At 41.3% G+C, this 21,861-nt stretch overlaps 2 protein-coding genes and 1 long non-coding RNA gene across 5 annotated transcripts; 2 read left to right on the top strand and 1 right to left on the bottom strand.

The window, feature by feature from the left end:
* Positions 1 to 434: 434 nt before the first annotated feature.
* Positions 435 to 1,420, top strand: LOC109202622 (uncharacterized). The gene is made up of 3 exons (XR_002062572.2): positions 435 to 494; positions 913 to 1,220; positions 1,358 to 1,420. It is a non-coding gene; the product is annotated as an uncharacterized LOC109202622 (long non-coding RNA).
* A 1,086-nt stretch (positions 1,421 to 2,506) lies between these two features.
* On the bottom strand, positions 2,507 to 11,171 carry LOC112847023 (uncharacterized). 2 transcript variants are annotated; one of them, XR_003220299.1, is made up of 2 exons: positions 4,010 to 11,171; positions 2,507 to 3,811 (listed from the first exon to the last, which is right to left on the bottom strand). XR_003220299.1 is itself a non-coding variant. In XM_025907620.1 (2 exons), the coding sequence occupies exon 2, from the start codon at positions 10,070 to 10,072 to the stop codon at positions 4,259 to 4,261; it is 5,814 nt and encodes a 1,937-aa protein (XP_025763405.1). In that variant the 5' UTR covers positions 10,073 to 10,306; positions 10,505 to 11,171; the 3' UTR covers positions 2,507 to 4,258. The 2 variants fall into 2 exon arrangements, 1 of the variants encoding a protein (XP_025763405.1); XM_025907620.1 differs by having other exon boundaries at positions 2,507 to 10,306; positions 10,505 to 11,171.
* A 2,547-nt stretch (positions 11,172 to 13,718) lies between these two features.
* Positions 13,719 to 20,248, top strand: LOC100694627 (zinc finger protein 239). 2 transcript variants are annotated; one of them, XM_005457616.4, is made up of 3 exons: positions 13,719 to 14,090; positions 15,284 to 15,410; positions 18,990 to 20,248. In XM_005457616.4, the coding sequence occupies exons 2-3, from the start codon at positions 15,345 to 15,347 to the stop codon at positions 20,088 to 20,090; spliced, it is 1,167 nt and encodes a 388-aa protein (XP_005457673.3). In that variant the 5' UTR covers positions 13,719 to 14,090; positions 15,284 to 15,344; the 3' UTR covers positions 20,091 to 20,248. The 2 variants fall into 2 exon arrangements, with proteins under 2 accessions (XP_005457673.3, XP_003452796.3); XM_003452748.5 differs by having other exon boundaries at positions 13,729 to 14,090; positions 15,284 to 15,362.
* Positions 20,249 to 21,861: the final 1,613 nt, after the last annotated feature.

Below are 21,861 nucleotides of genomic sequence, written 5' to 3'. Positions count from 1 at the left end.
TACTGTTATTCAAATGCAAACATGGAAATAACGAGTAGAAAAAAAATCATTCATTCTTACCTTATACTAATCGTGGTGCAGGCCAGTGCAGTGCATGAACTGATGCCTTCTCCGGTCAATTCCGCTGAGAGTAAATCAAATGTCCCGCTCTACTGTAGAAGACAATGAATAGGGCTTTGGAGTTGACGTCACTGGAGGTGGGCCACGCCCCCTTTCCGCCATGACAGTAGGCTAGACACAGGATTCAGCTTCAGCTATGGTTCGTACGTGTTGTGTTATCAGTTGCAACGTTTGATCACACGATCGTGAAGGCAAGAAGCTGGATAATGGGCTCTCTTTTCATCGTTTTTCAACCTGGAGGCAACGTGAGGGATCCCATGTACCGATATTACTAAACAAAGACGTCAGGCTTGCATTGCAGCGGTGAGACGAGCGGATCGAGTTCTGTGCAATCCCCAGCTTTTTGTTGGTTTGGTCTCCGCATCTTCTTTCCGGTGAGTTCTAAATTAATTCATATCACTATTAAAATGCTTTTAGTGTTATTTTCAATGTGCTGAGGTCATAGATAATGAGATAAAACATGCTAATGTGTGATGCTGCAGAACCACGTCATGTCATCATGTCGACTGAGTAGCTTATGATTTAGCATTATTGCAGGCAAACCAGCATATGAAATGGATGTAACAAATCCAGACTGGGCACCAACACTGCTCATGGGCCTCTAAAAACATACTAAATTGCTCTCATTGTACACTAATGCACACATAACTTCCAGATGAATCACACACCTGTCATGTGCACTAATTTTATCTTACAGGCTTTTATTATGCAGCTGCAGAGTCTGAAGGTTCTTATTAATAATAATAAGCATAATTCTTAAACTGGTTTGCTGTGTATGCACTGACTCCAGAGACAAAGGGCTGTATCGCGACCGATTGCGCCCAGACGCCAAGAGACGGTACTTTCAAAAAATTGCGTGCATCGGTAATGTGGACCCGTATGAAATAAGGAAGCGGAGTGGAAACCCAGACGACCTACCGCCTTTGTCCTATCCCGATCTTTGCATACCTTGTCTGTGGAGTCAGCGCATACACAGCAAACCAGTTTAAGAATTATAAATCCCTGGAGGCCCACATCCAATTCACGAACGGCTGGGTGCAAGATTTGTCCATCTTTATGCCTCCACGCTGCGACAACTGTACGTTGTCGTTAAGACAAAGGTAAGTCGGTTTGAACATGATAACTTTCTAAACAACTTCCTTGTTACAGTTTTTGATTTGCACGTACAGCCAAACCATCTATATTAGCCTTGGTTCATTACAGACCTTTTATTAAAAGTGGTTTTTGTGTGTTTCAGGTACTGCACTCACAACGACTGAATGAAACTGCACTGTGACCTCGTTGTGTGGACACAGAGAGACCTTCTGTCATACGCATCTTCCCTGATGTGGATTTCTGGGAACCACGTTTAAAGCAAGCACAAGACTTCTTTCTTAAAGTGTGTCTTCCTGAACTTGTTGGGAAATACTTCTCCAAACAATGTGCTGCTCTAAATAGCCTGTAATGTTGGGGGGATGTACCAATGTGAGAGGGGTGCTGCGGAATAGTCCAAGTGATCGCTGCTTTAATTTCCCGGTCAACTATACATAAATTGCAGGTAGACACGATTTTTTAAAGCTGGTGAACTAGACCAAGTCACTGATAACAAATGAACAATAAATCTACTTTCTCTGGTACTTTATACCTGATCAGTTGCAATGCAATTTAATGCTCAACTACAAATCGATGGTTTTTGATGGTGACCGGAGCCGAATGATCATCAACTATAAATAGACGTTTTCTCCACGTTGTTGTTGTCACCTGGTCGACTACAAATAGATCAAATATCAATGACAAAAAAACAACGGTAAATCAACATTGTTACAACGTCCCTATAGTAAGACCGTCGGTTTACCACAGTATTTCAATGTTGTTACAACATTGGCATTTCAACCCCGACCATATACGACGGTTCGGATGAAAAATCAACATAGATTCAATGTCGTCTTGCTATCTGGGGTGTGTTCATATAAATGGGGAGCCTTCCTAACACATTGTAATGGAGAGGATTAAAAATGAGTACATCACAAGAAAGCTCAAAGTCTGACAGGCAAGATTGTGACAGTTTGGACTTGTGCAGAGGAGTGAAAGTGGATATATTAGACAATGGATAATGAAGATAGTGCTGCCAGGCAGGAGGTAAAGACGTAGTGAAAGAGGACATGCAGAGGGTTGGTGTCACAGTGGGGGATGCTGAGAGAGGGTGAGATGGGGGCAGATAACACAGGCCTGCAAAAAAAAATGTTTTCAGCTGCATGGGATATTTACGTACAGTTTTTTTTTCTTTTTTTGCAAAACATGAAGAGTTTTCATTAAAAAAGCACAACAGCAATGAAAAAAAAAATCAATATTTCATTACTATTTTTAGAATAGAATAGAATAGAATAGAATAGAATGCCTTTATTGTCACTATACAGTTGTACAATGAGATACAGAGCATCTCCTACTCAGTGTAAACATGCTGGGGGTGAGGGGGGGTACAGTTCTGCAGCGCTATATACATATATTACATTTTGGTTGCAGACATGTGGAATGTGCTGTGGCAACCCCTGAAGGGAGCTACAAAAAGATGAAGAACAATCCATCCATCCAAATCAGGGTCAGTTATTTGAAGTGCTAGCTAGCATTAAAAGGGGCAATGCACAAAGTCCAGAAAAACAAAAACAAAACAAAACTTAGATGTAGGGATTGTAGATGTCATGTAGAAGCAGTAAAGAGAATTTCTCAGTCAGAGAAACTGAAACAGAAAGCAACCTCTTGTAAAGGACCTACCAAAATAAAGAAAGATGCTTTGGTTATGAGCAAGAAGGATTTTGTGTTATTTGTGGTGGATGTAATAAACTGCACAGCTCAAATAGACAAGAAAACTGAACAAATCCCAAATTGTGCAGGCTGCAGACAAATACCTGGGAATCATGGGTCCGGATTAGGAGAGAGTTGAAGAAATGACAGGTGTTATGAATCCTAGCTCAAAGTCATGGGGTAGTTTTTATAATCATTATAATCATTTTATTTCTAGGTTACAAAAAAATCACATGTAATATGTATCCAGGAAACATGGTTAAAACCTTGGAAAAGTGGAACTTACACATGGATATACGGTTATTAGGAATGATAGTGAGGATGGTAAAGGGGAAGGAGTGGTCACATTTGTGGAAACTGGAATAAGGTACAGATTAGTCAGTCCAGTACTAGTAGGATTTTATGGATAGGGTAGGGCTAGTATGTATCAATAATGGTAAAGGTACTTGATATAATAGTCTAAGACATACTGAAAGCGCAATAGATTTGACATCTCAAGAAGTAGGAGGTATTGCTACATGGGAGGTACTCAGTAATGTCATTATGGGTAGTGATCGTTATCCTATTTTGATTAATTTGGGTATAGAATTTCAACAAGGAGTATAACAAAGAACACAGACATAGAACTTTGGTAGAGTAAACTGGGAAAAGTTTCGAGTATTAAGTAAGATGAGGTGTGAACTTCCTAGGGAGGATAAAGTGATGTAGAAGTTTTTAACAAAAAGCTGGTGACAGTAATCATGCTATGCTGTCCTCACTAAAGTTTGTTGCAGGCAACGTAATTTCAGCTATACAGCTAGCTTAACATTCTTTTATTCCCAGCACTTCATCCTCCAAGAAACAGGCCGCTTGTTGTGTTTGGCAGGATTTAATGATGAAAATAAATTCTCTCTCTCTCTTTTTTGTAAAACTGTACAAAGAAAAGGAATACAAAATACACAATGAAGACATGTTCCATTACATTGGGAGAATAACATTGCTCTAATGAAGGATACACGACCACAGATGAAGCATCTGCTAAAAAATATATGCATCTACCTGCCTCCATAAGATTTAACTCAAAACAGTGTCAAACTTACTAATACACATTAAATGTATAGGAACTTACGGATGAAGCCGATATTGTGGACTTTAACACCAGGATTGCAGAGATTGCCATCAGATTACAAATGCTGTCACTTCAGCAGCTAAAGAGCACACTACTCCCTGTAGACCACTTCCTCTACAAAAGAGACATTCTGTTTAGTTACCACTAGGTGGTAGTAACACTTCTTAAACAACAACAATATGTCCGTTCCATGACACTCCCCGCTTGGCATATTAAAGATATGCCACTTTATGCCACAGTCTCAATCCCCTAGCTTGCTGATGAGTCATTGTCCTGTGGTGAAAACAACAAGATTACTTGAGAAACTGGTCTAGAGAAGACCTTCGCTGTCTGGTTCCGTATCACCTTAACTTCAACTTTCCTAACAAGTCCATCTCTGCTGGGAACAACCTTGACAACAATTCCCATAGGCCACTGATTCCTCTTGGTTTGATCGTCCTTGAGCAAAACAATATCTCCTTCTTTGAGATTAGGTGTCTGAGATTGCCATTTGTGCCGACTCTGTAATGTGCTCAAATATTCACGGCGCCACCTAGCCCAGAAGGTATCTGCCAAGGCCTGAACTCTTTTCCACTGATTCTTGAGCAGATCCCCTTTTGAAAACTCACTTACAGTAGGAGAGGGAACGCCACCCTTCTGGGTCAGCAATATGGAAGGTGTTAGAATGAAAGGCGCCTCAGGATCAGTAGAAACTGGTATTAACGGCCTTGCATTGACAATGGCACTCACTTCAGCCATGAAAGTGGTTAAGACCTCATGAGTGAGCTTTACATGTCCAACCTGAAGAAGCATAGAATCTAAAATCCGTCTTGCCACTCCAATCATGCGCTCCCAAGCGCCGCCCATATGAGAGGAGTGAGGTGGGTTGAAAACCCAAGTGCATTTTTGTTTAAGAAGGTAATCCTCTACGCTCTTATTGCCAGGATCCATCTTCAGCTCTTTGAACGCTCCAGTGAAATTGGTCCCACAGTCCGAGCGAAGCTGTTTGGCATGACCCCTAATGGAGAAAAATCTTCGGAGCGCATTTATAAAGCTTGAGGACGTCATTGTTTCAATAACCTCAATATGTATGGCTCGAGTGGACATACATGTGAAAAGGACAGCCCACCTTTTGTCCTGAGCTTGACCACCTCTGGTACGGCGCGTCACCACTTCCCATGGTCCAAAAACATCAAGGCCAACGTAGGAAAATGGAGGGTCAGCCTGAAGGCGCTCTGTGGGTAGGTCTGACATTTGTTGCTGCTCGGTTCTTCCTCTTAGTTTCCTGCATGTAACACACTTGTGAATAATGCTGCTGATGAGACGTTTCCCTCCAACAATCCACAGACCACTGTTGCGAATTGCACCTTCAGTGAAATGCCTGCCCTGGTGCTTTACAGCCTGATGATGATGACAAACAAGCAAGCTTGCTACATGGCTGCGGCTTGGTATTATTAGCGGATGGACTTCACCAGTTTCAAGTTGTCCTCGGCCAATGCGTCTACCTATTCTTAACATACCTTCGCTGTCGAGAATGGGTCGAAGTTTGTACAGCGTGCTGGTTTTCGGAAGGTCATGTTTCATTTTGATGCACTTCAGTTCTTCTGAATACATTTCTTCTTGCACACATTTTATGATGATCTGTTCTGCTCTGACAATGTCAACGACTGACAGGCCACTTTTGCACATATGCCATCCTACACACCTTTGATTCTTTGAGGAGTGAGAGAAACACTGAGCAATATGACACAGATGTGCCACAGTCTTACTGAGTGTGGTCCAGCTAGAAAAACGCTGGAAGCGTTTTGAGCCAAGCTTGTCTCTACTAACTTGTGTGGCGAGCGAAGTTACCTCAGGACGTACCTCAGCATCAGCATCTGGGTTCACAAGGTCAAATGTTGATCCATTATCGCCACTGGCAGCTACCTTTGGTTGTTTTATTAGAAATGCTGGTCCTGTTAGCCACGTTGTGTCGGCAAGCTCAGCGGCTGGAACAGAACGTGACCCATGATCAGCCGGATTTAGTTCTGAAGGAATGTAGTTCCACTGCTCAGGTCGTGTTGACTGCCGGATGCGCTGCACTCTATTGTTCACATACACATAGAACCTCCTAGTCTCGTTGTGTATGTATCCCAATACAACTCTGCTGTCAGTGTAGAATTTCACTGTCTTGAGATCTAGATCAAGCTCTCTCATTACTAGATCGGCTATCTCAACGGCCATGACAGCAGCACACAATTCCAGTCTTGGGATTGTGAGGCCTGGGTTGGGAGCGAGCTTGGATTTCCTGAATACAAAGCCCACCTCTTGGAGACCTTGTTCATTCGTTGTCTTAAGATAAGCAACTGCAGATATTGCTTTGACAGAGGCATCACAGAAGATCAATAATTCGGCGTGCTGTGCTTTGGAAACAGAGAAAGAGGCATATGCTCGTGGAACATCCAGGTTTTTTAGTGCTGACAATGATTCACTCCATCTTCTCCAACTTTCTTTTTTAGCCTCAGGGAGTTCAGCGTCCCAGTCTGCATTCTCGGTTGTTAGCTCTCTTAGAATCAGTCTACCTGTCACTGCAACAGGAGCTATGAACCCCAAAGGATCAAACAGACTGTTTACTGTTGACAGGACACCACGGCGTGTAAATGGCTTTTGATTCTCAGGACTATTGAATCCAAAAGTGTCCATCATTATGTTCCAGCTGACTCCAAGACTGCGTTGGACTGGTAAGTCATCCACAAAGAGGTTAAGGTCTTTTACATTGTCTGCTCTTTGATCTCCAGGAAATGCGTTCAATACTTCTGCTCGATTTGAAGCTATTTTGTGCAGAGTGATGTTAGATGCTGCCAACATCTGCTGTGTTCGACGCAGAACATCAATGGCCTCTGCTGTTGTAGCAAAAGACCGGAGGCCGTCATCTACATAGAAGTCTCTTTCTACGAAGTGCCTCGCATCACTGCCATATTCAACTTCTTGGTGCTCTGCTGCTTTCCTCAGGCCAAAGATTGCCACTGCAGGTGATGGACTGTTTCCGAAAACATGAACACGCATGCGATAATCCACCACATCCTTACTCAGATCGTTATCCTGGTACCACAGGAACCTAAGGAAATCCCTGCAGTCCTCACGAACAGCGAAACAGTAAAACATCTGCTGAATATCTGCAGTTATGGCCACGGGCTCTTTTCTGAATCTGAGGAGGACACCGACGAGACTGTTGTTAAGATCTGGTCCAGACAGCAGCACCTCATTTAGCGAGATTCCATCATACTGAGCACTGGAATCAAATACCACTCGAATCTTGTTTGGTTTTTTGGGATGGTAAACACCAAACGTGGGCAAATACCAGCATTCTGCCCCCTCCTGGAGTGGTGGTGCAAGTTCAGCATGTCCCTTGTCTAACATATTTTGCATGAAGTCTGTGAAATGCATTTTCATTTCAGGCTTCTTATCTAAAGTCTTCCGCAGTGACATCAGACGGTGATGAGCGTAACATCTGTTATTTGGTAGACATTTGCGTGGGTGCCGAAAAGGAAGAGGGGCAACCCAGCTTTTTGTCTTATCCTGGAAGAATTCCTCTTCCATGATCTGTAGGAAGACTGAATCCTCAACGGAGTGTGCTAGCTGGTTGTCATTTTCTGTGGCATTGAAGACTGTTTCTCCAAGATTAGTCACTGTCGATGCATTTTGGATGTCTCTCTTGGGTGGGGTTCTCTTTTTCTCATCTTTGCCATTAGGATTTTCTTTTACCTTTATCTTATTCTCACACGTGGCAAAGTGACTTGGTCTGCCATTTTCCAGGATGCAGGTTTTCATAACACTCACTGTAGTCGTGTTGTGTGCACCTCCTATGCACACCTCTCCAACAATGACCCACCCGAGGTCTAAGCGTTGTGCATATGGCGCGTTTAGTGGACCATTATACTGGTCTCGAACCTTATGCGCTCTGATAATGTCTCTTCCCAATAGAAGAAGAATGTCTGCATCTGGGTCAAGCGGTGGAATCTTATCTGCCACTCTTTTAAGATGATGGTGGTGACATGCAGCTTCGGGTGTGGGTATCTCTGACCTGTTGTTTGGGATATCATTACACTCTATAAGTGCAGGCAAGGGCATGGTAACTTTCCCATCCAACGATTCTATCATAAAACTGTGGGCTCTTCTCCCAGATGCTTCTATGATGCCTGCACAGGTTTTCAGTGTGTATGGCATGGTTGCTCCCTTGAGACCAAACATGTCAAAAAACTCAGATCTGGCCAGTGAAACATTACTTTGGTCATCTAAAATGACATACATCTTCTGCCATAGCTCTTGGTGGCCATTTGGATACACATTCACTAGACAGATCTTTGAGCAGGATTTCCCTTGAAACCCATCCCCACATACCTGGGTACATCTGGATGTGACACTCTGTGCCTCTGTGTCCGACCTCTCCCCGCCATTCTCTGTCGAGGAAGTAGGAACTGCATCTGAGCGTGAAACTGGTCCAGGGTGCAGAGCGGAAATGTGTTTATCGCTGTCACATTCCCCGCATTTTACGGTGGCCTCACAAGATTTGGCTTGATGAGTCGTAGAGGCGCAGCAGCGAAAACATATGTTGTTTTCTTTTAAGAACCTTTTCCTCTCTTCCAAGAGCAGTTTTCGAAAACCTCTGCATTTCTGAAGAGAATGAGGCTTGTGGTGCATGGGGCATAGCTTCTCGGGATTTCCTATTTTGGGCTCTGAAGCCATAGATATGTTTGTCTTGTGCACGGAGACAGGTCTCACTTGATTTGACCTTTCTTTTCTGTAAGAATTTGTGAAAAGATCTGGATAGTTAAAACTGGGATCATTTCTCTCTTCAGCCTCTCTGCAGATGAATTCTTTGAAGTAGGAGAAAGGAGGAAAGGCAACATGATGATCTCTTTTGTATTTGCACCCGTGTGACAGCCACTTGTCTTGGAGATATAAAGGGAGCTTTTCCACAATTGGCTGCACACCTCTTGATGTATCAAGATAGGCTAGACCTGGTAGGTAACCCTCTCGTTTAGCAACGTCAAGTTCAGTAAGCAAATCAGCCAGTTCTTGCAGTTTTTGACTCTCTCTGTTGTGGATCTTGGGAAAACTCTCAAGTTTACAAAAAAGAGCTCGTTCTATCACCTCTGGAGCACCATATTTTTTATTTAGTCTTTCCCAGATCATTCTAAGTCCCACATTAGGCTGTCTAATATTCACAGACCGTATTCTGATTGCATGCTCACCAGATTCTTTACCCAGCCATTTGATAAGCAGATCCATTTCTTCACTTGCTGATAGACTCAGACTTTCGATTGTGTTGATGAACGTTTCTCTCCAGGCTTCATAGTGTTCGGGTAAGTCATCAAACTTTGTTAGGCCTGAAGAAACCAGCTGGGATTTAGCAAGGAACTTGGCAAGATCTGTAGATGAGTCATTATTGTGGGAGTTGTTTAGATGTGGTCGATTGTCGGGCAGTACCCTGTGCTGGAAGTGCTCATCTTTTTGCTGTGGAAAGTTCATATGGAGTGGTTGAGCATTATTTTGAGGGAAGCTGGCTCCGTTGTCGATGAGCTGGGGCTGTGCATTCTGATTGTAGCTTGGAAATGGAGTGGATGTTGGCGGCAAAGTCGAATCATTCTCTACTTTGGGTTCTTGTGGGAATTGTTCTTGTGTGTGCTGTGTAACATAGTGATCAGTCCTTTTCAATGCACTATCTGGCAAAGGCAGAAAGTCAAATTCTTTGTTGTTGGATTCATTCACATCTCCTGCAGCTGCCTCCAACACCTCAGCTTCAGCTTGGGCAGCCTCAGCTTCTTTCTGTAGATTAATATAATCTATCTTGGCTTCTAGTCTGGCCCTTTCGACTCTCAGTTCGCCTTCCTTTTCCGTGAATGCTAGTCTGGTTTTCTCCGCCTCTGCTTTGGCTCGCGCCCTGGCTGCTTCATAGCTTACTCTGGAGCTTGTTGATGAGCGTGAAGAGCGTGACCTCTTTGAGCTGTGGCGTGAATAAATAGACCCCGATTCAACTTCATCTCGTGAGCCTTCAGCTCTATCTTCTTTTAAAGCTTGTGCTAAGGCGCTTGTGGCCTCCATTGCAGTGTGATGCAGACTAACAATCCTTCACTCTTCTTAACTTCCACGTTGAGTGGTCATCCTTTTACTATGCTGTCCTCACTAAAGTTTGTTGCAGGCAACGTAATTTCAGCTATACAGCTAGCTTAACATTCTTTTATTCCCAGCACTTCATCCTCCAAGAAACAGGCCGCTTGTTGTGTTTGGCAGGATTTAATGATGAAAATAAATTCTCTCTCTCTCTTTTTTGTAAAACTGTACAAAGAAAAGGAATACAAAATACACAATGAAGACATGTTCCATTACATTGGGAGAATAACATTGCTCTAATGAAGGATACACGACCACAGATGAAGCATCTGCTAAAAAATATATGCATCTACCTGCCTCCATAAGATTTAACTCAAAACAGTGTCAAACTTACTAATACACATTAAATGTATAGGAACTTACGGATGAAGCCGATATTGTGGACTTTAACACCAGGATTGCAGAGATTGCCATCAGATTACAAATGCTGTCACTTCAGCAGCTAAAGAGCACACTACTCCCTGTAGACCACTTCCTCTACAAAAGAGACATTCTGCTTAGTTACCACTAGGTGGTAGTAACACTTCTTAAACAACAACAATATGTCCGTTCCATGACACATGCGGACTGCGTAAGAGACAATTTCAAGGGTTGTAGGGAGCAGGTTAAAAAGAATGTACCTTGGTGGCATGAGGAGTATAAGTCAAGCAGTAAAGAACAGAAAAAGAGCATTTAGACAGCTGAAAAATTACCACTCCATAAAAGCACTGATTCACTACAAGAGCACAAGCGAAGAATTAAAAAGTCTACAAAGCATACATATTGGAGGCAATATTGTAATAGTATAGGCAGAGAGACATGGTTAGTGGACATTTGGGGTGTGGTGAGGAGGACAAACAGGCTACCAAACAGTGGGGACAGAGGACAGAAGAGCGATTAATAATATAGACAAGGCAGAGCTCAATGTTCAAGCGTTTGTAAAGATTCATAGTGCCGGCAATTAACCAGATATATGGTATCTAAGCAGATTCTTACTCTGGATGGCATTACCTTGGCCTCCAGTAACACTGTGAGAAACCTTGGAGTCATTTTTGACCAGGACATGTCCTTCAACGCACATATTAAACAAATATGTAAGACTGCTTTCTTCCATTTGCGCAACATCTCTAAAATTAGAAATATCCTGTCTCAGAGTGATGCTGAAAAACTAGTTCATGCATTTATTACTTCCAGGCTGGACTACTGTAATTCACTATTATCAGGATGTCCTAAAAACTCGCTGAAAAGCCTTCAGCTAATCCAAAATGCTGCAGCAAGAGTACTGACAGGGACTAGAAAGAGAGAGCATATTTCTCCTGTTTTGGCTTCCCTTCATTGGCTTCCTGTTAAATCCAGAATTGAATTCAAAATCCTGCTCCTCACATACAAGGTCTTAAATAATCAGGCCCCATCTTATCTTAATGACCTTGTAGTACCATATCACCCTATTAGAGCACTTCGCTCTTGCACTGCAGGCCTACTTGTTGTTCCTAGAGTATTTAAAAGTAGAATGGGAGGCAGAGCGTTCAGTTTTCAGGCCCCTCTTCTGTGGAACCAACTTCCAGTTTGGATTCGGGAGACAGACACTATCTCTACTTTCAAGATTAGGCTTAAAACTTTCCTTTTTGCTAAAGCATATAGTTAGGGCTGGACCAGGTGACCCTGAATCCTCCCTTAGTTATGCTGCAATAGACGTAGGCTGCCGGGGATTCCCATGATGCATTGAGTTTTTCCCTTCCAGTCACCTTTCTCACTCACTATGTGCTAATAGACCTCTCTGCATCGAATCATATCTGTTATTAATCTCTGTCTCTCTTCCACAGCATGTCTTTCATCCTGTTTTCCTTCTTTCACCCCAACCGGTCGCAGCAGATGGCCGCCCCTCCCTGAGCCTGGTTCTGCCGGAGGTTTCTTCCTGTTAAAAGGGAGTTTTTCCTTCCCACTGTCGCCAAAGTGCTTGCTCATAGGGGGTCATATGATTGTTGGGTTTTTCTCTGTATTTATTATTGTGCTATCTACTGTACAATATAAAGCGCCTTGAGGCGACTTTTGTTGTGATTTGGCGCTATATAAATAAAATTGAATTGAATTGAATTGAATATTCCTAAACAGTGCAGGAATGAGACGCTGGCAAAGAATCTTAGATGTAGGGTAAATGTAAAAAGAACTGAATTCAGAGACAGTTTGGACTTACTGTTTAGTATGAATTAAGAAGGCATTAACAAATGTTCATCAAACCTCTCCAGGTAAAGACAGTAAATGTTATACTGTGTTGGAGTACATGGATAATGACTGAGTTGTTGCTGTTTTGAGATTACTTAAAGCAGTTTGGGAAATGGGTATAATTTCATCTACATGGAAACAGTCTGCAATTGTTCCAATTTTAAAACCCGGAAAAGATCTATCAGACCCAACAAATTACAGACCAATTAACATCTCAGTCAGGTAAAACTATGGAAAAGATGGTCCGTGAAAGACTCACTTATTTTTTAGAAAGCAAGTGCCTGTTTTCATCATACCATTCATCATGGTTAAACTTTCAGTGGCAAAGAGCTCAGTAATATGTTTCTCAAAACAACCTAAACCATTGTCTTTGCAGCTGTATGACCAGATGCTTGTATCTTATGTTGTTTAACAGGTTGGACCTAGGGGACTAAAATTTCTGGATGCAGAACAAGCCCTCAGAATTTGCAGTGGTGCATTTAAATCTCCAGTAACAGCCATGCAGGTGGAAATGGGAGAAATGTCCTTCCAAAGAAGAAGAGATAAGCTCATGGAAGTGTGCTATGAGCACAGTAAAAGCAACTTATATAGCGATTATACATTCAAAAGGCAATAAAGGAAAGTCAAGTCATACACTTGTTCAGTATATAGCACAGATTTACATGGAGAAACAATATACAGATGAAGTCCTAATATTTACAGACTGGTGCTGCGGTCTTCATTCCTCAACTTAGAGTAACTATTAAAATGAGACATTTTATCAATAAACACAGTAGAACTGGAAGCCATAATGCTAGGTTTGCAGTGGGCAGAAATATTCAAAAAGCTATAGTTATTGCATCTCACAGTTTATCAGCACTAATGAAACTTGCAGACTGCAATAAGGGCAGGAGAACAAGGGTCAAGATTGTGCAATGGTGGCGTAAATGTTGGATTTCTTTGGGTTCAAGCACATGTTGGTCTGGAAAGAAATGAGGATGTAGATATACTAGCAAGACAGTCGTTGAAATCTCTTGATTACAACTAAGCAAAATCCAAAGTTAAAAGTATTATAAACAGTTGAATCCTAAGAATATGGCAGGTATGTAGGACTACAAGAGCCACACGGATCGGAATAATAAATTCTGTGCTTAAATAATTAATTGTACAATCAAATATGCATTTGTAAATTCATTTTTTAATTATTTCATTTATTCAAACATTACTAAAGTAATTTATTGTTTAATAATTTAATTTAAAATTAAAAAAAACGTTTTAAATTTTTAAATCAATATTTTAAAATTACTTGTCAATCCATTAATAAATACTTAAAATCGGAAAAGAATTTCACAAAAAACAAACCTCATTTGAAAAACCATTTTCGAATTTCAAATTAAAAAGCTGGTTTTCCAAATCTTTTTTAAATTTTGAAAACCAGGCGCCCCCACAAGGGGGCAGTAGCGCTGCTCTAATACGTCACAGCTCCCACGGACGGAGAGAGGAAGAAGCTGATGTCACTGTTAAAGATGGAGGCATTTGCGTGGCAGCGTTAGCAGGCAAATGAGGGCCTGAAAGGATCTGCGTTGTACTCTGAATGAACGGTGTGCTAGGCTAAATCTGGACGATTACTGACTCCTAGTAGAGAGGGGATCTGCACAGTGATCTTCTGCGCGGAGCTCCGAGCGCTGTGAGCTCAGGTCGTCTCTGCAGGCCTGGGACTGCACTGACAAGGAAAAATAGAGATATGTGCAAAATCTGTTTTTTGGGGGTAATTATTTATCATTACCATATAGCATTTCTGGAACACACCATGTCTGATTGGATGACTGATCGTTCTTGTATTTCCCAGTATAGAAGTTTTTCACTTGAATCGCGTCTTAATTTGTGTTCTTTTTAAGTCTCATTCCCACCAATCAGTAATATTAGTTTATTCAAATCAAATGATTCAGAGCTGGTAATTGTTTACATTTTTTTTGAAAATATGTCTTCATTCAAACTTTTGTATGATGGATGACATAGTTCCAAACTGATGTGTTTGTTACATGGTTTTAATCACATCACATCAGTCAGCCTGAGGTTAACTTAGATTTGGAATCATTTAGAGTCAGAACTGTAAACTAAAGTCTTCTGTTTAGCTCTTTGCCTGTGTCAGCTGCAATCAGATTAAAGTATAGAAATGGTAGACTACCTTAGTGGTCATATAGAAACATTTGTATATATTTTGTGGAAAAAAAAGAAAGAAAGAAATGCAAGTTTGTGTTTTTAAGTTTGCATTTTAAACGTGTTAAATGTGTACAGTTATTGTGGTGGAGAGTTGTTCAGCTCCATCACTACAGCATAACCAGCCTTGTGGATCAGTTTGAGTCTGTTTGTATCTGTGCGTGGGTTTGCGTGGGTTCTCTCTGGTTGTCTGTCTCTATGTGTTGGTCCTATGACAGACTGACAACCTGTCTAGCCCCCCCCACCCCCACTGTTGGGTAAATTCCAGCAGTGCACAGTTCAGTGTTAAAAAGAACAGCAAGCCCCCATCCCTTCTGCCCACCACTCACAGAAAGCTGTCCCTGTTGGCCGAAACAACAGGGTGGAAGAGACATATGTGTTGTCATCCTTCTGCCTGTGGACTGCCAGCTCTGTGCTTCAGGCATTGCTCTCATTAATCATACCTGCATCGGACGAACATCAATTTAATTTCAAGCGTGTCCTCAGCAAATTTGAATCAAAGTTTTAAAAAGTTTGAGTATTTTTGAAATGGAAAAAAAGGCTTCGATTAAACAGTGTCTCATCTCCACTAATAAAGGAATTAGTTGATGAAAATAAGTATCGTGTGGAATGGAAGTTGGGAATTGCTTTAGAGCCATTTCATTTTTAAAAGTTCAGCATAGTGGAATTAAATGTCTATTTTAATTTCATGTCATATGTCTGTGTTTGAGTGATGAATCATCTTCTTTGTGTGATTTTTAGATGCAGCACAGCTGAGAAGAAGCAGGAAAAGGTTGCCATCTTTTGTCAGTGAGCAGGGAAAATGAGTTGTTCAGAAGAGGTGAGCTCAAAAAGAAATCAACATGTTTCAGGATACATGGGCAACAAAGTAAGAATGTGCATCATATTAGCATCACATAGTGCAGACTCGTGTATGTGACTCATTATGTCTGGTGATTGTCTAACCCTGCTGTACAGTTTTGCTCGGCATTGCAAACACTAATTACATTGTACAGGGTCTGTAGAACCATTCTGATGATGTTTTACTGCAATGATAATTTTTCAATGTTGACACGTCACATATACTAAGTACATGTGTTTCAAAGAGACTTTCAATAGTGTGGGAGCATTTCACAAAAAACAAAGTTGAATGCAAATTGTGCAAAGCAGAGCGTTCCTTCCATGGTAGCGCGTCTGCAGTGCATGAGCATTAAGCAACTCTGGAGCCGTCATGTCAACTCTGGAGTTTTAGAAAATTAAGTTTGTTCCAGTTTAGCGTCAGTTTGACACCCTGTTAATGTATCTTAGTTTACATGTTGGAAACAAGCTCATTGTTTGCCAAGTGAACACCAGTTCAGTTATGTTAGCTAACGGGTGAACTGCGATAGTACACCAGTGACCTGGAGTTGCTTTTTTCTTGTTGTGGTTGTTGTTCTTGTTTCGGGGGTTTTTTTGTGTGTGTGTGGGGTTTGTTTTCTTTGGTTTGTTTTATGCATTAACATTAGCATTATTTGACATCAGTTTTTGTTAACTAATTCAATTCCGTTTTATTTAGATGGCACTATATCCCAACAACAGTTGCCTCAAGGCACTTAATTTAGTACATAGATTAGTAACAACTTTGTGGGTTTTTGATTGTTTGTTTTGATAGCAATAAGCAAGGGAGTCTAGATGATTTTTGTGCTGAAGGACAGGCTCATGCAACCAGCAAATGGTTGACGTATTAACAGAGAGGATTCTCTGTCATGTCAACAACACAAGACCAATATCCATAGTTAAAAAAATGATGATCAACACATTCTATTCAGGTTACAGCTTACACAGCTTTCCAGAACTTATTTTACAAGGGTAAGTATGAAGCTGCTCTTTGTAAGCTTAAAAGTGCTGTTGAATAAAATACTCTTAAATCAAGCACTAAGTGATAACATTAGCTTCTGCCTCATAAACGTGCAACTTGAAGAATGACACACTGGGCCAAACATTGCTCCTTGGATTGAGCATACCGTGGACAGGTTTGAGATTCCACCAAGCAAAATTGTGTCTGTGACAGTGGCTCCAATGTAGTGCTGGCTGCAAACATCCTGCAGGACAAATATGGGTGGATGTTTATCTGCTGTGCAGGGCACACTTTACAGTAGGTGTTCAATAATGCACTGAAACGCCTTTTGATCAGTAATAATAATAGTAATAATACATTTTATTTAAAAGTGCCCTTCAAGACACCCAAGGACGCTTAACTATAGAATAAAACGCATAGTAAAACAATGACAAAATGAAGACCAATTTAAAAAAAAAAAAAAAAAAAAAAACCCAAACAAGATAAAATAAACAATAAGTTCACAGTGAATATGCAGACGTGAACAGGTTGGATAGAAGAAGAAGCTCAAAGTGAGCTGGCAGAGGAGGTAGTGCTAAACAGGTCAGAAAGGTAAGGAGGAGCAGGTTATGAAGGGCCCTGAAGGTGAGCAGAAGAAGCTTTCACAAGGAGCCAGATCCTGAAGGATAGGGGTGATGTGCTGGTAGGAGGGTTCTGGTATTAATGCGGGCAGTGGAGTTTTGAACCAGTTAAAGCTTTTGGAGGGATTTTTGGGGGGTTAAGAGAGAATTACAATGGTCAGTGTGGGAAATAACGAGACTATGAACAAGAATGGACGCAGACTGGGTGGAAGGAGAAGGACATAATCGGTTAATGTTGCATAGATTGATGTGAGATTTGTAGGATAGTGAGCTGTCTAGTGTTAGGTTTTGTATAGTTGATTGTCATTTATGCTTAGAAATATCTACGTATATATGCTTAGAGTTTTATAATTAGTTGTAGATTGGTAGAGGTTTGATCCTTAATAGTCTGCAAACTTTGTGTGCATTCCAGAGTGCTCTGGCATGCACACACAACTTAAGGTCAGGAGAGAGGTTATATCTTGCTCTTACTGATTTATGGTATGGGAGGACACCCACTCTGTATCTGGTTAAGTATAAGAGCCTTTTGTTTAGATGGACCGCTAGACTCCTGGCACCAGCTTTGGGGAGTCTTCACAGGTTCACATTCTCTCTCTCTCACACACACACACACACACTCTTACAAAACCACAGGCAAGGTACTCTTTGTGTGTATGTATACGTCATATGTTAATGAACCTATGCATATTCATGTAACCCCAATAAAAGGAGTGCTATGGGGAACCTGGCTGAGAGTCTGACGGAGGTCAAGTGGGTGGAACGACACTTGGCTCTGGGCAGGCTTCCCTCATGCATGAGTAGCCCACCGAACTTTGCCTACTTGGTGTTTAATGCTTTTGCGGTGTAGTTAAATTGTCTCGTTCCAGCGGTGGGCCTGTGCTAGACAGACCCAACATCTAGGATGACGCCAAGGCTCTAATGGGAGAACTGTGGAGTTATCAATAGTGAGTGTGAAATGATTTGCCTTCAGTAGGTTGGATTTATTGCCGATAAGAAGGATTTCAGTTTTATCCTTGTTGAGCTTAAGAATATTAGAGCTGAACCAGGATTTTAATTCGGATAAGCATTCTGTAAGAGAAGAAGGTGGGAGGGATGAATCAGGCCTGCAGGAGAAATATAACTGGGTGTCATCAGCAAAACAGTGAAAGTAAAGATAAAATTTATAGAAAATGGCACAAAGAGGGTGGTTGTATATTATAAAAAGAAGAGGGCTTTAGACTGAACCTTGGGGTACATCAGCAGTAACTGGGAATAGACAAAAAATTTAATTTAATTTTTGAAACAATGCTGACTAATGGACTAATCAAAAGAATAATTGGCAGATTTGTCGACCCTCAAAATAATCTTTAGTTGCAGCCCTAGTTGTACTCATCATGATTCCAGGCCAAGCTTTTAGTTACTGATGAAATAATCATTTATAAAACAATAGAGAATGTTAAGTAATTTATAAATGCTGTTAACTTAAAACACATTTGAGAATTGTTATTTATGAACTCTTAATAATTGCTGTGGGCTCCTCAATGTAGGTTCTCTCTGGGTACTTCAGGGTCTTCTCACATTCAGGTTAACAGTGCAGTTAGGTTAACTAGTGAGTCTAAACTGGCCAGAGGTGTGGCTAATTTCTCTCTGTAAGTGGATGTATGTATGGATTGATTGACTGTGTCCTGGCTTTTTGCTCTCCCCTCTTACCCCTCATCCCCATCTGGTCTGTTCTACCTCACTTTGGGTTAGAGGTGGCACGCACAATGGACAGGTCAATAACAGAGGTTTTGTGTTTCCTCCATTTTGATAATTGCTTAAGCAGTGCAATAGAAAATCTCATACTGTATTTCAGAATAAGCAGCGTATTTAAGCACAAAAACCTGTGTAATATTCCCTAAAATTACAATCTGGGTTGTATCTAACAAACCTGAAAAACAGTGCATCTTTTTATGTTAACACTTCATGATATACAGGGACTATTTGAGCAAGTTCTCAGCTGACCTTAATTTGTCTTTTTTTCCCCACTTAGCTGAAACCATCAGATCCAGACAGAAGCAGACCTCACCAGTGTCTGACCTGTGGGAAATGTTTCAGTCGGATCTGTAGTCTAAGAAGACACGAACTGAGTCACACATCAGAGGAACTATACCACTGTGAACAGTGTGGCAGCAGTTTTAGCCAGTTTAATGCTTACAAGATACACCTGTATACTCACCCTGAAGAAACCTCATACTGCTGCAACAAGTGTGGTAGAGATTTCAGTGACCAGAGTTCCTACAGACAGCACCTTCGCGACCACACCGGACCGTATCAGTGTGAGCAGTGTGAAAAGAGTTTCAGTTACTTAAGTATTTACAAAATACACATGCGTGTCCATACTAAAGAAAAACCATACTGCTGTGACCAGTGCCCCAAGAGTTTTAGCTTTTTAAGCTCATACAAGCGGCACCAGCTGAGCCACAGTGGAGAGAAACCTTACCAGTGTGATTTTTGTGGAAAAAGTTTCACTCAGTCAGGCCATTTCAGTCTTCATCTGCGGAACCATACCGGAGAGAAACCATATGAGTGTGGCCAATGTGAAAAGAGCTTCAGTGACTTAAGTAGTTACAAGATACACCAGCGTGTCCACACAGGTGAGAAACCATACTGCTGTGACCAGTGTGGCAGGAGTTTTTCTCAGCTGGGTAATTATAAATCACATTTACGCATACATACGGGAGAAAAACCATTCCAGTGTGAATTATGCAAGAAAAGCTTCTCTATTTCAAAAACATACAAGCAACATATTCACACTCATACGGGAGAGAAACCCTATAATTGTAAAGAATGCGGAAAGAGTTTTGGTCGTCTAAGCAACTATATTCGCCACCTCCGCATCCACACTGGAGAGCAGCCATTCAGCTGTGACCAGTGTGGGAAATGTTTCAATAGCTCATACAGTTACAACCGCCACTTACGTGTTCACACTGGAGAGAAGCCATACTGGTGTTCACAGTGCAAGAGACTGTTCACTCGGTCACAGTCCTTAAAGACTCATCGCTGCACTATAATACATGATGATGACAAGAGAGAGAGTGAGGTGAGCTGCTCCTCGACCAATTCCAACCTACAGAAACAGGTGACAAACTAATGTACATGTCAAATGAACATGTGTGACATGATGAAAACATCTAGACCAGGGGTCTGCAACCTTTAACACCCAAAGAGCCAACTGGACCCGGTTTCCACGCAAAAGAAAACACTGGGAGCCGCAAATACTTTTTGAAATCTAAAATGAAGATAACACTGTATATATTGTTTTTTTTACCTTTATGCTTTGTGTGAACAACTAAAGTAAGTAAGTAAAGTTTATTTATTAAGCGCTTTTCACAGACAGGCAGTCACAAAGCGCTGTACGCAAATATTAAAATAAACAATACAATCAATAGACATTATACACAATGTAAAAGATCAAATGTAAATAGTGTAAAGAATATAAAATACGTAGATCAACAAAAGGCTTGTTTGAACAGATAAGTTTTTAACTGCTTTTTAAAAGAATCCACAGAGCAACTAAGGTGTGTTCCTTATGAAATCCATGAAGTGCTACGGAGAAAATTACATTTTATTTATGCAATTAACACATTTTGAACTCTTAAAGAAATATAACAAAAGGAAAGACACCCAGCTGAACTAAAATGATCCATGTAGCAAACAAAAACTGTTGTCAGCCGCCACCCTTATATCGCCTTTGGGCTTTTGGAGCCTTGACCTGACTTTTAAAAAATAATTGGAAAAAAGCACTATGCTGCTAAAAGATGAAAAATAGATATTTGCAAAATTCTGCCTAAATATGTATTTTACCACGTTAATGTGTGTGGCGGTGCGTGGTCTGCAGTGCCGCTGCAGGGGAGGCGGACGCACCTGAGCGGCACCCGCAATCACGCCTCGCCGCCTTAAAGTCTGTGCTCTCTCTGCTGTTGTGTTGTCGGGCTGTGAGCTGCGAAGCTACAGCCGGCTGTATGTGTACAGCAACCGTATGTGAAAAGTGGTCAATAAAGAGATGCTGAAAAGCATGTTCATGGAAACATCGTCGGGTCTGCCGTGATATGTTTACAATAAGACTTATGGTCCCGAACTTTTGCGCACAGCGTCTGCAAATCGGGGCATTCATCTTCATGCAGGACTGTAAGCTGTCATCTGTGAGGCGTGAGCGGTATTTGTTTTTAACATAGTTCACGGTGGAGAACAGCTGCCGACATAATGTCGATCCGAAGATCCATAATTGGCCTACCTGGAGTTGAAAGTCTCGATAAATGCACCGCGTTTCGGCGGGTATACCGGCTTCCGCGAGTGTGACGCTTATTTTGAGCGATGAAAAAAATAATAGAATATAATTTTATTTTTATATTTCAAAATCACAATAATCTTCCAATTTAGAAGTACAAGTTAAAAAAAGAACTAAACACAAATAAAATACACTTCAGCTAAATACTTCTAATTTATTTTCCCAAACCACCCGGCGCCGCAAAATAAGGACTAAAGAGCCGCGGGTTGCCGACCCCTGATCTAGACAAAGTTGATAATTTGCAAGAACTTTATTTTGATAAAGAGGACGTTTAAAGGGACAAGTGGATTGGGGAAAAAAATGTCCCCCACACTACAAGAGCTCTGGATACCTTGTGTAGGGGTCAAACCTTTGGGTTGTTCACTTGAAGTTGCTGGAGCTATCTTTGGGACTCTTGTTTGATATCTTTGTTCTTTTTTAGGTGATGACAGGGCCAGTACTGGTTTATACTAGAATCTGAGCTCTGTTGTCAGATGGAGGCAGTGTATAAAGTATGTGTTACATACTTATTACTATTACTTGTTACTTGCCAGTGTTGTTGTTGTTGGTCCGTGACAGACATGGTTCTCTTATT

Source organism: Oreochromis niloticus, linkage group LG6 (assembly GCF_001858045.2).
Source record: "Oreochromis niloticus isolate F11D_XX linkage group LG6, O_niloticus_UMD_NMBU, whole genome shotgun sequence".
In the NCBI taxonomy this organism is placed as follows: Eukaryota; Metazoa; Chordata; class Actinopteri; order Cichliformes; family Cichlidae; genus Oreochromis; species Oreochromis niloticus.
This window is presented reverse-complemented; position numbering and strand designations above follow the sequence as displayed.